Below are 14530 nucleotides of genomic sequence, written 5' to 3'. Positions count from 1 at the left end.
ATCCTAGGAAACGTGGAAACTGACCTGCTTGAAGGCAGGGACTGTGACTTTTTTTTTTTTTTTAAATTTTTATTTATTTATGATAGTCACACAGAGAGAGAGAGAGAGAGAGAGAGGCAGAGACACAGGCAGAGGGAGAAGCAGGCTCCGTGCACCGGGAGCCCGACGTGGGATTCGATCCCGGGTCTCCAGGATCGCGCCCTGGGCCAAAGGCAGGCGCTAAACCGCTGCGCAACCCAGGGATCCCTTTTTTTTTTTTTTTTTTTTTAATCTCTAGGCCCAAGCCATGTGCCTGGCACAGAGCAGGCAATTAGAAGCAATGAATAGTGTTAAGTATATATGGATATCGGAAAGACCTGGGAAGGGTGGGGAAGGAAAGTCACTTGTTTTGCTATGCTGATGGAATGATGCAAGTTTCAGCTCTTGCTTTTTTAAATTTTATGTGGTTTCTGTAATACAAAGTTAAAAATGGCTTTCATGTATCCATGGCATCCATGTATCCAAAAAGAGCCAATTGCTCTTTTTTCCCCTGATTAAAAGAATAGACTGGATAAGGGGGATCCCTGGGTGGCTCAGTGGTTTAGCTCCTGCCTTTGGCCCAGGGCATGATCCTGGAGTCCTGAGATCAAGTCCCACATTGGGCTGCTTGCATGGAGTCTGCTTCTCCCTCTGCCTATGTCTGTGCTGCCACCTGCCCCTCCCTGCACCCCGCCCCCGGCTCTATCATGAATATATAAATTAAAAAAAAAATCAAAAGGAATTACTGGGACACCTGGGTGGCTCAGTGGTTGAGCATTTGCCTTTGGCCCTGGTCGTGATCCTGGAGTCCGAGGGATCGAGTCCCACATCGGGGTCCCTGCATGGAGCCTGCTTCTCCCTCTGCCTGTCTCTCTGCCTCTCTCTGTGTCTCTCATGAATAAATAAAATCTTAAAAAATAAAATCATTAATGAGTCTCAGAACTTTCTATTACATAAGTGACACACACAAGAACACACTGGAGTGAGCCTCCCTGAGTTAAAATGCCAATTTCTGCCACATAAAGACGTTTATTAACTTCCAGGGCTGCTTCTCGTCTCCAAAGCAAGGATGATGCTGGTGCCTGCCTAACAGGGCTGATAATTATTAAACACTCACATGCTAAGTGCAAGCTGAAGCGGATCTTTCTGCTCCAGTTCCCCCAGGGCTTGGGAGCCCTTCCAGCCACCACCTGCTCCGCATTGCTTTTTTTTTTAATTTTTTTTTTTTAAATTTATGATAGTCACAGAGACACAGAGAGAGAGAGAGAGAGAGAGACACAGGCAGAGGGAGAAGCAGGCTCCCTGCAGGGAGCCCGACGCGGGACTCGATCCGCGCCTGGGGCGAAGGCGGGCGCCGAGCCGCTGCGCCCCGCGGACCCCCGCGGCCGTCCCCCGGCTCTCGCTGCGGTCCGTGCCGGTCTCCGAGGCGCACCGGCCCTGCCCTGGCTCCTCCAGGGCCGTCTCAGCAGGTCCTCCTCATCCTCGCAGATCCCGGGCTCCGTCGCCGACCTCGCATCACCGGGCATGCACGCCAGCGCCCCCGTGCAAGCGCTCACGCCGAGCTTCTCCTCCTTTAACGCCCCGGCGGCCGCCTGCACACGTGTGGCCCCGCGCTCGCCGGCTAGGCCGCCCCGAACCCGGCCCCCGCCCCGCCCCGCCCCGCCCCGCCCGCCTCGGTCCGGCCCGCGCCCCCGCCCCGCGCCCGCAGCTGCTCCGAGCGGCCCGTTCCCGGGGGCGTCGGGGCGTCTCCGCGGCGGCCGGTCCCGCACGCTCAGCGCCGCCGGCGGCCGGATGCAGGCGGACCGAGGGGCGAGCGGAGGCCGCGGCCGCCGGCCAGGACGTGCCCGGCCCGGCGGCGACCGTGACCGCGACCGTGACCGCGACCGGGAGCGGGCGGGCGCCGCGGCGGCCAGAGGCGGCGGAGACAGTGGCGGTCGCCGGGGGCGCGGCCGGGGCTTCCGAGGAGGCCGCGGCGGGCGAGGAGGAGGCGGCCGTCGGGAGCCGGGAGGCCGGGGCGCCGGGGTCAGGGCGCCGGTAAGAGGCGCGGGCCGCGGGGTCGGGGCGTGGCCGCGGGGGCCGGGGCGGACGGGGCCCGGCGCGGGGCAGGGGCCGCCGGCGGCTCGCGGCGCGCACGAGGTGGGGGGGCGGCGACTGCGCCTGCGCGGGGCTGGGCGGGGGCGGGGCGTCCGGGTGGTGACCGCGCGGCCGACCTTCCGGGGTGCGGGGAGGGGCCTCCGCGGTGCACGTCCGCCGGGTGGGGCCCCGCGAGCGGGAGGGTGAACGAGGGTCCGCGGGGTGCGGGACGGCGGCCGAGCGCCTGGGCCCTGGTGTTCCGGGGCGGGCCGGGCCGGGCCGGGGCGGGGCGGCGGGCGCTCCCGTCCGGCCTCGTGGCCGCTCTTTCCTTGCGCATGCGCACGTGCAGGATCGGGGCCCCCGCCTCGGTCCTCAGACATGTTCTCTCTGGAGATGCCGCAGCGGCGGGCTCCGAATCTCAGCAGCGGCGCGCCCGGCCGGGGCCACCGTCCTGGAAGGCCTCGGTGCCGCCGCGGTGGGGAGAGCCGGGGCCGACCTCCTGCCCCCGTGACCCTGGGGCCGACCTCCTGCCCCCGTGACCCCGTGACCCCGGTGACCCCGGCCTGTGCACTACGGGCCTGTGGGGCCTGCGCCCGCCCCACACACGACTCTCGGCTGAGGCAAAACGTCCCGTCACCCAAAGTCGGGAGTGTTAAGCGCACAACGGGCGGGATGTCCCCGAAGGTAGCGATCGCATACAGGAGCACAGAGCTTGAGCAGAAAAGTAGAAAACTTCGGATTAAGTGTGACGTCTTTGACCTGATTAAGGTCACGGCAGGTAATAAGCAAAATTTGATGGTGGCATGAGGAGATTCTGAGGTTCAGTTGGGCAGGAACGATGGAAACCAGACGGGTGTAGCGCACACCCCGGACACAATTTGTCCTTGCGACGACCTCGTGCAGTCGACCCTTGAGCAACAGGGTCTGCAGGCCCACGTACGTGCGGATTTTTTTTTTTTTTTTTTGAGACTGTTAATATATTTTCTCTTCACGGTTTTCTTAACATTTCCTCTCCTCTAGCTTTATCCCAAGAATACAGAATCCAGTACATGTAGCACACGAAATACGCCTTAATGGACCGTTGATGACACTGGTAACGCTTCCAGCCCACAGTAGTTATTAGGGAATCAGAAGTCACATACACACACACACATACACATACATGCTTGTACATGTGTATATAACCTGGTTACAACTTGTTTCTTAAACAGCCTAAAGTTGTTTAGACTTTTTTTTTTCCTTTTTAAAAAGATTTTATTTATTTATTTTTTTTATGATAGTCACAGAGAGAGAGAGAGAGAGAGAGAGGCAGAGACACAGGCAGAGGGAGAAGCAAGCTCCATGCACCGGGAGCCTGACGTGGGATTCGATCCCGGGTCTCCAGGATCGTGCCCTGGGCCAAAGGCAGGCGCCAAACCGCTGCGCCACCCAGGGATCCCTCATTTTTAAATTATTTGTTCAGTAAAAGATAGGCAGCTGTCACAGCTGCATTAAGGAGAGTAAGAACTTGGAGGTATTTTTTTTTCTTTCCAAACTTATGCTTTGCAAACGGTAATATAAATCTTTTGCCTGAATAATGAGTTCTACATGCCCTTGACATTTCCATTGGTACCATTTCAGTAAAAGGGAAACCTCTGACTTTCATGGTCAAGTTTACTGTGAATTACTGTGAATACATATTTTATATTTGACATTTTAATTATTAAGTGTATATTTGACATTGTTTTTAAAGATTTTATTTATTTGGGAGAGAGCAAGCAAGAGAGAAAATGAGTGGGGGTGGGGCGGAGGGAGAAGCAGACCCCCTGCAGGGCAGAGAGCCTGATGCTGGACTCTAGCCCAGAACCCTGGGATCATGACCTGAGCCAAAGGCAGGTGCTTAACTGACTGAGCCACCCAAATGCCCTGTATTTGACTTTTTTTTTTTTTTAAAGATTCTATTTATTTATTCATGAGAGAGACACACAGAGAGAGGCAGAGACACAGGCAGAGGGAGAAACAGGCTCCATGCAGGGAGCCCGACGTGGGACTCGACCCCAGGACTCCAAGATCACGCTCTGGGCAGAAGGCAGGCGCTAAACTGCTGAGCCACCCGGGGATCCCCTATTTGACATTTTAAATAGAACTATCACATCATTCTTATACTTGGAGGAGTCTAAATACTGTAGTGATTTGATATTCACCATCATCCATTTAAGAATCACATTAATAAGCTATTCAACAGTGAGGAGATTTACATTATTTCTTCTTTTTATTTCACGTTTTAATTCCACATCTTGGTAGAATTTTGTCCGATGTAATATATTTTCAAACCTGAAAACTTTTTAGCCATGACTTCTGCTTTCCTGTAACAAATTTTGATGGTTTTTAAAAAAGTCTCATAACCTTAGGGCTTGGGTGTAAAATTTTTTTCTTTTAGGTAAATTAAGATTACATTGGTTAATATACAATTTATTTTGATTAGCAATTGTTTCAGGTAAAGGTAAAATTTTATTGTAATTGGATCTCATTTTCCCTAATGAGTTTATGTAGGTATCCGTGGATGAGTATTGCTTATTCCTGAATGAGATAGGATTCAGAAACAATTCTCTTCCTAATTTTTATTTTTATAGATATAAGGACAGAGAACATTAGTAGATGGTAATGGTTGGAGTTTTGTCATAGGTATCACTCATATCTTTGAATGTCTTTCTAATTCTATAACAAAATCATTATTGTAAAATTTTTTTAAATGATATCATCTCACAGTTGGATTAGGCTCTCCTTCAATTTTGTCAAAAGCAAAGAATTGGAAACTTCCTGATTTGCAAAAGGACTTCTTACTCGGTCTTTAGAGTTATACTTTCTCAACATCTATACCTATTTTTAAAATTATCCCTTTGCTTAGGGGCTCAAGGAATGCCCCACAGTCAGAGTAAGAGTGGCTAGGGAGGCATTCTTGTTCTCAAGTGCTTTCTCGGACAGCTTTTAGGAAAAAATATGGACAGTGGGTATCTGAAACTTAAAAATCCTTGCTCATATTTTTTGAGAGATCTTCATGAATCCCCAGGTGTATGTATATTTCATTTTGGGAGTGTTCTAAGATCACATAACTTAATTTTTTTAAAAAAGGAAGATAGTTTAGGGGATCTCTGGGTGGCGCAGCGGCTTAGCGCCTGCCTTTGGCCCAGGGCGCGATCCTGGAGACCCGGGATCGAATCCCACGTCGGGCTCCCAGTGCATGGAGCCTGCTTCTCCCTCTGCCTATGTCTCTGCCTCTCTCTCTCTCTCTGTGTGACTATCATAAATAAAATAAATAAATAAAAATTAAAAAAAAGGAAGATAGTTTATTACATGTATTTACCCAGTGTTGTTTTGTTTTATATATTTATTTTATTGGTGTGGGGGCTATGCACCACTTGTAGAATGTGGTTCCTAGTTGTTGTCATTCTTAACAGTGTTACTGTCTTTGTTTTAACTGATGCTGGGATGGGAAATAACAAGTCCATAATTTAAGACCACCAGGTCTGTTTCCTGGGGAATTGGAAATTAGGTACTAAGCCATTGGGCTTCTTTTTTCTCCAGAAAAAGTAGTGATTATTTTTCACAGTACTGGGCAAGTGAGCTTTAGAGAGGCCCTATAGGTCATTTGGTCCTACTTACACTGAAACTTTCTAGATGTTTTTCTTTTTACTTTCTTTTTTTTTAAAGTAAATTGGGATGCCTGGGTGGCTCAGTGATTTAGCGCCTGCCTTCGGCCCATAGTGTGATCCTGGAGGCCCGGGATCGAGTCCCACGTCGGGCTTCCTGCATGGAGCCTGCTTCTCCCTCTGCCTGTGTCTCTGCCTCTCTCTCTCTCTGAATGAATAAATAAAGAAATAAAATCTTAAAAAAAAAATTAATCTGTTGGGGCACCTGGGTGGCTCAGTTGGTCAGTGGGTTAAGCATCAGACTCTTGATTTTGGCTCAGGTCATGATCTCAGGGTTGTGGGATTGAGCCCCAAGTTGGGCTCATGCACTGGGTCTGGAGCCTGCTTGGGATTCTCTCTCTGCCCCCACCCCTAAAAAAAATTAATGTTTCCTTTCCTTCCCTTTATATCAGCGATACAAATATCTCGTAAATATAAAAGTTTTTAAAAAATATTTATTTATTTACTTATGATAGACATAGAGAGAGAGAGAGAGAGAGAGAGAGAGAGAGAGAGAGAGGCAGAGACACAGGCAGAGTGAGTAGCAGGCTCCATGCACCGGGAGCCCGACGTGGGATTTGATCCGGGGTCTCCAGGATCGCGCCCTGGGCCAAAGGCAGGTGCCAAACCGCTGCGCCACCCAGGGATCCCTCATTCTCCATTTTATTACAGTGAATTATTTACTTCTCGTATGTCTGTTTTATTAATTATAAGCTATCTGAAGGCCTGTACTGTGATTTTCAGAGTTCCCCACATGTTTGTTGAATGACTAATAGCATTGATAAGGTAATTTAGAAGATAAATGGCACAAGCTAGAGAGAGTGTTTTTAGGCTGTGTCATTTTGGGAGTTCAGGTCAGGAGAACCCTTTATGTTGCATTTGTGTTTGTTACACTCTTTGAAATACTCTTTTTTTGGTGGTTGAAAGCTCAGTAGTTAAAAAGAGATTGGTCTCCCAAGGGCCAGATTTATACATGAATGTTAATTCACATTGGATTTTATATTCTCCTAGTTCTAAGTCTACTAAACTTTATAATTCAGTTTATAATTCAATTTATAATTCAAACAACAGATATTTTAAACTGTGAAACTAAAACAGGAATTATAGTAGCCAGATATTTTTCTTTTATCTCTATACCCAATGCGGGGTTTGAACTCATGACGTTGGGTTCAAGAGTTACATGCTCTATGACTGAGCCAGCCAGGCACCTCTAAAGAGCTTTTATCCAGATAACCCCTTTTCACTATTTTGTTCTCTTTTTAGTTTAAACTCAATTTGTTGCGCATGTTAATCGAGATTTATTCTTACCTTGTCTATACTTTGGATTCCTTGCCTCTTTTACCTTAGTCGTGTTTTTTTTTTTTTTGTCAATTCTTAAATAAAAGGATTTTTAAAAAGTTGATTGTATAATTCTGTATTTTTTATTGTGATATTTGAAATGTCCGATTCCATAAGAAATTTTTTTTCCTTAACTGTTTCTTAAACTGTTAGTGATGAGTTGGCAAGAGCACATATTTGTTAAATTTAAACTTGAATTTATTGGGATCCCAGGGTGGCGCAGCAGTTTGGCGCCTGCCTTTGGCCCAGGGCGCGATCCTGGAGACCCGGGATCGAATCCCACGTCGGGCTCCCGGTGCATGGAGCCTGCTTCTCCCTCTGCCTGTGTCTCTGCCTCTCTCTCTCTCTCTCTGTGACTATCATAAATAAAAAAAAAAAAACAAAAAAAACCACTTGAATTTTTTTTTTTTATTTTTTATTTTTTTTTTATTTTTTATTTTTTTTTTTTTTTTATTTTTTATTTATTTTTTTTTTTTTTTTACCACTTGAATTTATTAAAAAAAATGTGCTGTGTTTATTTTATGTAGAAAATAATGGGATTAGAGAAATCTTTTTTTTTTAACCTTGCAGGGAAAAATGAAGGCACACCAGCGTTTTGTTAACATTCCTTTATGCTACAAAGTTAGGTCAGGACCTAATCCAGCCCTGAGCATTCTTGTGGCTCAATTTTTTTGTTTTATTTTTTTATTTTTATTTTTATTTTTTTAAATTTTTTTGTTTTATTATGCATAATTTTTAAATTGTCACACACATCATTCTAGGTAAAAGATACTAGCATCATAGCAACACTCTTAAAACCGTTGGGAACATAGACAAATATCTAATATATAGAGACATTTATGTTTTAGCATAATGGTAAAATTTTAGGGTAATAACAGTATTGATACAAAGGCCCTTCATTTTGATGATGGCTAACTGTATTCAGTTTGTGGCAACCAGTACTCTATTTTCTAGAATATTTTGTGCCTGAATTTAAAAATTTTTAGTATTAATTTTGTTTCTTTTGATAAATGGAAATTGTGATTTTTAAAAAAGATTTTATTTATTTATTCATGAGAGACACAGAGAGAGGCAGAGACACAGGCAGTAAGAGGAGAAGCAGGCTCCCTGTGGGGACTTGATCCTGGGAGTCTGGGATCACGACCTGAGCCAAAGGCAGATGCTCAGCCACTGAGCCACCCAGGCGCCCCATACATTGGGGGATTTTTATTTGTTTTAAAGAAATGGTAGAAACATAAATTAGATTGCTTACAGATATTTATTTATTTATTTATTTATTTATCTATCTATCTTACAGATATTTAAAAATCCATGTTAATTTCCTTGGGGATCAATTTCCACATTACAGAAAGAGCCTTTAAAATTATGTGGGCTTTTGTTGTTGTTTTTTTTTTTTTTTTTTAAGATTTATTTATTTGAGAAAGAGGGAGGGAGGGAGAGAGAGAGAGAGAGAGAGCAGGGGGAAGGGCAGAGGGAGAGGGAGAGGAGAGAATCTCAAGCAGATTCCCTGCTGAGTGAGGAGCCTGACTTGGGGCTGGATCTCACAACCCTGAGATCATGACCTGAGCCAAAATCAAGAGCTGGATGCTTAATTGAAGGCACCACCCAAGAACCCCAAAAACTGCATTTAAAAAAAAAGTGTTGATCATATTCTTTTGATGGAATATGCTGATACTCTTCTTTTGGTGGAAGTTGATATAACCTGTAATGAGGCAATTTGACATCAAAATTTATAGCCTGTGGCCCCAAAGTTCTGTATTTAGCAGTTGATTTTGCAGGTATGTCTGAATAAGTTAGCAAATATAAGTAGATGATTATTCATTGCAACATTGTTTAAATTAAGGAAAAGCTGGCAACAATTTCCAAATCTCTATTAAGAAGCACTGGTTAAATAAATTACGGTATGTCTGTGAAGGAATGCCAGGTGGTTGTTAAAGACAGGGGTAGATATGTAAAATGTCTTGTAATGAGGGGAGAAGTTACTTAAGGAAAGTCAGTTACTTAAGGAAAGTCTTTCCATTTGTGTAAAAAAGATCTTTATCCATATGCAGAGAATATTTCTGGAATGCTATATGGGAAACATATGTAGCATATGTAGTGGTTACCTTTGGGGAATGAGACTAGGAGATGAGGAGGATGAGGAACTTTTCCTTTTCTTTTCATATCGTCCTGTTCTTTTTTAATTTTTATTTGGATTACTCATAGGAGTAAGGAAGTAAAAAAAACAAAAAACAAAAAACCAATAAAATTTAAATGAACCAGGGACATCTGGGTGGTTCAGTTGGATTAAATGTCTGCCTTTAGTTCAGGTCATGGTCCCAGGGTCCTGGGATTGAGTCCTGCATCCGGCTCCCTGCTCAGCGGGGAGTCTGCTTCTCCCTCACTGTCTGCTACCCACTGCCCCCGCCCGGCCTCCTGGCTTGTGCTCTCTTTCTCTGTGTCAAATAAATACATTAAAAAAAAAAAAAGTCTTAAAAAGAAGTTTTAAGTGAACCAAAACTGCTGCTTCTGAGTAGGCCCTAAAAGAAATCCTTACATTTAAATGATTATCAGAATCTGCCCACAGAAGAGGTAGGCAGTATTAAATGTAGTTTTACAGGTGAAGAAGTAAATTGGGTAGAGTTAGGCCTTTTTAAGGAGACAGCCAAATAGTTGGTGGTGGGATTGATACTTGAACTAGAGGTTTCTGACTTCTAGGAGGAGATTTAATATTTCATTGTGAGTGATCAAAACAATGGATTGTGATTTCCCCCCCCTTAGAAAAATTAGGTACTTTTCATGTTTTCCCATCAAACATAAGTATCTTCCTTTTTGATATAGCAAATGGTTAGGCTATATCGAATTGTAGTTCATCCTTTTGATCTACTGACTTAAGCCTTTCTAGTTTAGTCAATATATATCTCATTACTCTTTGAGATAGCAAAAGATGGTATAGTAAAATATGAAGATGGAAATTTAAGTTTTCCACCAAATGACTTAGAAATGGAGATTTCTCACTGAGAATAAATTGGTGGATGCCTGAGAGGAGAAGGGGGGAGAATGGGCGAAATGGGGAAAAGGGGTGGGAGGTATGGATTTCCAGTTATGAAATGAATAAGTCAAGGAGATGAATAGGGAATGTATTCAATGATATTGTAATAGCATTGGATGGTGACAGACAGTAGGTACAGTTGTGAGCAGCCTAACATACAGACTCATTGAAGCGCTATGCTGTACGCCTGAAATGAATGGAACACTGCATGTCAACTATACTTCAATTAAAAAAAAAAAAAAGAGATTGAGGTTTCTGCAGTATCCTAAAGTCTAAGTGTATGGCCTCACCACACTGTACTCCCCAAACTGTTAATACCGTTCTCTTATTCCCAAATTCTAGTTCCTTAAACATGAGAGGTTCCTAGTGGGCTGCTGTGATATGTGGTGTTAAAAAGACTGGGAAAGCTTTGCATCCATTTGCCTTTCAGTTTCTTTTTTCCTAAGTTTGGGACATCTATGGCAAACAAATATTAATTCATTCTCATTCCCTCTCTCACTTATGAAACAAATATGACAAGTCTTTAAGAGAACACTCGATTGTAGAGTGCCATCATTACAGTTATAATTGATTAAATCATCCTGTAGATTAAAAAAAGTGTTAGCATCACAGTGTCCTGTAAGTACACCTTCTGGAAGTGCAGATTGCTTAGAAGTGACTGAAATGTTGATGCCTCATTCTTTGCAAAAGTTGTGATTAAAGGATTTTTAACAAGAAAAAGTGAATAGTAGAGCTAAAAGTAACTGTGTAAGTGCTTTTTGGCGGAATCTGTCAAATGAGGTTGAACTGGATGTATTAATTGTAAGGCCCTGTCCGATTCCCAAACAATGGGAAAATTTCAGGCCACTTCCAGGAATGGTCTGCTCGCAGCTGCAGCCAAGCCTGTCACCAGATCACAGTTTTATCAGCAAACAGCAGGTGGGGAAAGCAGTCCAATGACCTTCCAGTGGGAGTAACAGTCATTCCCTTCCTTTGGTCCTTCCCGACGACCCTGTTAAGACCTTTGCCGAGCAGATCAAAACCATGGCGGCAGCGGCCAAATGGTGGAGGTGGTTATAATTCTTTACGCCTATTTTGACGGCTGAGATTGTTGATACTATTTCAAGCCAGCCTGGGAAATCTGAGAAACACTCCTCTCTTCTGTGCCTCTCCTGCCCTTGTTCTGTTAGAATAGCCAGGCTTCCCGTAGATGGAAAAGCCGCAGGAATCAGAGAAACAAGTTACAGGAGGAAACCTTTGGCTGACGGGCTGCTTCTCCCCTGGGGGGTGGTGAGACCTCTGACTGATGCTCAGGGTGTATGTTATGGTCAGGTGCCATTCACGCGAGGTTCATTAGCAAACCTGTGAGTTGAATATGCTGTTCAGTATTTTGTCCCTGATACGGGTATTTCTAGATGAAGCTGTCGACTGAAGCTGACTTGTGTAAACTCCAGATGTGATTATGTGTTGTCATATTGGTGAGATTTCAAAGTAGTTTCATTTATTACTGAGTGTTAATGGCATAGAGCCGAGGGAGAACTGTATCTACAGAATAACTTTTGTGGAATAAATAGCAAACTTTGGGAGTTCTTTTCTTTTGGGTTATTGGCCTCTGTTGATTTATTGACTTTTGTTTATACTATTACTTTTTTTGGATTGTAGCAAGTGAATTTATAGTTGCAGTTTATGTCTGTAGAGACGTGTTGGTGCCATAGCCGTCTATACATCTCCGCTTCCAAAGCCACTACATCTTTAAATACATTCATTTTAAAAGAACAAATTGAAGGGTGTCTTTCTTTTTTTAGTGCCGGAGCTGACTGAATACACTGTACAAACACAGACAGTTGGCCCGTGCCCCTCTATCTGCATGTATGTATACTAATATGTTAACGATCATATAAGTTGTATATTAATATGCTGTTTGGAAGCTCTTTATATTCCCAGATTTTCCTTTTTGTTTATGATAATTTATATAACTTGATAGTTTTATTTAATGGATATTCTCTGGGAAAAATAACCTTCCTTTTTTTTTTTCCCCTAAATAATGATTACTCACAGTGTTAGGGACTGAATGTTTGTACCCCCTGTCCACGAATCCACCTGTTGAAGCCCTTACCCCCAGGTGCCAGTATTTGGAGTTGGGCTTGTGGGGAGCTGGTGAAGGTTAATGAGGTCATGAGGCTGGGCCCTCAGCTAGAAGAGTTGGTGCCCTTAGAAGAAGAGGAAGCGAGCCCAGCACCCTCTCAGGGTGTGAGCACCCTCCTCAGGCGTGTGAGGGGTGCTTTCCCTCCTGCAGGAGGGGATGTGGCCGTGTGCAAGCCAGAGGCCATCCTCGCCGCACACCCACTCTGCCGGTACTTTGATCCTGGACTTTGTGCCTCCGGAATTGTGAGCAGTACGTTTCTGTTGTTTAGGCCTCCTGTCTTGGTATTTGGTGGTGGTGGCCTGAGGTGCCTAATGCAGATACCGAGCTCTGTAGCTGTAGATAAACAGTTTTGTGTATTCTATGGCCAATAATAAGCATTAGTTTTTTTCCCTGCTAAGATAGTCACATAACCAAACTGTTGTCTCCCCTACCTCCAGTCCATCCTGAGAGCTAAATGTGGTTTATCACAGCTATACTTAGCCTACATCTGGGCCACTGTTTCAGACTTCTGGATTATTTTAGGCTCTGGGAGATAGTGTTCATGTTTTTGTTCAGACTTAAAATCTGTATAGTGTTTGCCTTATTCTTATCACCAGCTTCACTTCCCACGTAGTAATAATTATTTCATACTGCTATTGTGAACTCATTGAAAGAGGTCTAACAAATATTTCCTAAACATGTCTATATACTTAAGCAGTAGATGGAGTGTGGATAGTACTTGTTTAGAAACAGTAAAAAACTTATAGTCTCAACTGCTTAGTTGAATAGAAGTTAGTTTTCAATCTCATACTGACTGAAATAAGTCAAAGCAATAGGACAAGGTGCTTGTTTTTGCTGATATATGGTCTCAGAGCATGTATCCTGCAGGGATATACCTGGGGAGATATATATGTGTATAGACTTTGTATACATTTTAGAACAGTTTAGATTTACAGAGAAATTGAAAGAATAGTGTGGAGAGTTTCCCTGTAGTCTATACTTAGTTTCTCCTATGAGTAACCTTTCCCATTATTACATGCATATGTTAGTCAATGGACTAATATTGATACATTATTAAGTATCTATTCCAATAGAGGGCTGCTCCCTCTTTGGAATTTGTCTGATGTTTAGTTCATGATTAGACTGAGGTCTTGAGTTTTGGGAGGTAAAGTACCATTATGTTAACATCAGGTGTACATACTGTCACTATTGTTGATGCTGGCCTTGACCACCTACCCGAGGCAGTAGTTGTCAGGTTTCTTTCCTGTAAAATTATTCCCATCCATCTTCTATACTGTATTTTCCGGAAGGAAGTCCTTCTGTACAGCCTTTGAAGATGGAAAATGTGTAAATTCTTCTGTATGGGAGATGTGTCTACCCCATTTATGTACTCATTTACTTATGCTAGTGTGGACTCATGGATATTTATTTTATACTATGGGCTATAATCCAGTATTACTTATTTTGTCACTCAAATTATTATTCAGCTTTGGCCATTAGGAGGTCTTTCAGTTGGCTCCTGTGGTCCTGTGACCTACCCTAATCAGGGGTATGTGTGTGTGCGCGTGTGTGTGTTTGGTACCTCTACTTTCTGGTACTACTACTTACTAGACGCTCTATGTTTAGTGTATGTATTTTCTGCCCCAGTCCTGGAATCTGCCATTTTTCTAAGGATACAGGGCTATATTTTATACTGGATCCTGTGTCTTGATGATCAGTCTTGTGAACTGTGATCAGTTTGACTGGTTCATTATGTCTACAATTGCAAATATGGAAAAAAAAAGCATTGAACTGTTGCTTACACATAGTCATGTGTGAGCATGTGTGCAAATCCTCATTTTAAAGCTGAATGATAAGATAGTTGAAGACAACATAACAGCAAGCCCTCACATGAATCTATCAGGTATGGCTTACTCAAAGAGAGAAGAACTATTTCAAGTGACTATAAAATGATATTTTGGCTGTGTATCCCTACTTGGATAAATCCTAAGAACAAATGCACTGAGAACTTTTAAACCACATTCAAATATTCTTGGTAGTGATATTGGTATCATTATGTTGAAAATATTAAATACACTGCAGGGTAAAAGGAATAAGTAGTTATATTTATGTTGTTAGTAATTAAGATTTTCAGAGATAAAGAGAAACTAATCTAAAAATTGCAGCAATTAAGTAAAAACCCTGTAATCTTAAACTTGAAGTATCTGTATGAGCTTAGACTTTTATCTTTATAGGTATGTGTTTTCTACTGAAAAAGCATAGAAACAAAGACAACCCAGTTATAGTGAGCATTCAGAT

At 43.5% G+C, this 14530-nt stretch overlaps 1 protein-coding gene across 1 annotated transcript in view; it reads left to right on the top strand.

Moving 5' to 3' along the window:
* The first annotated feature begins 1511 nt into the window (after positions 1-1511).
* The window catches only part of AVEN (apoptosis and caspase activation inhibitor), a 168897-nt gene continuing 155878 nt past the window's right edge, over positions 1512-14530 (top strand). Inside the window, exon 1 of the mRNA XM_041743633.1 lies at positions 1512-2052. Coding sequence (XP_041599567.1) covers positions 1543-2052 — 510 coding nt within the window. The 5' untranslated portion in view covers positions 1512-1542. The remainder of the gene's footprint in view (positions 2053-14530) is intronic.

Source organism: Vulpes lagopus, chromosome 2 (assembly GCF_018345385.1).
Source record: "Vulpes lagopus strain Blue_001 chromosome 2, ASM1834538v1, whole genome shotgun sequence".
NCBI lineage: Eukaryota > Metazoa > Chordata > Mammalia > Carnivora > Canidae > Vulpes > Vulpes lagopus.
Note: the sequence above shows the minus strand (reverse complement) of the source record. Positions and strands in the feature narration are given on the sequence as shown.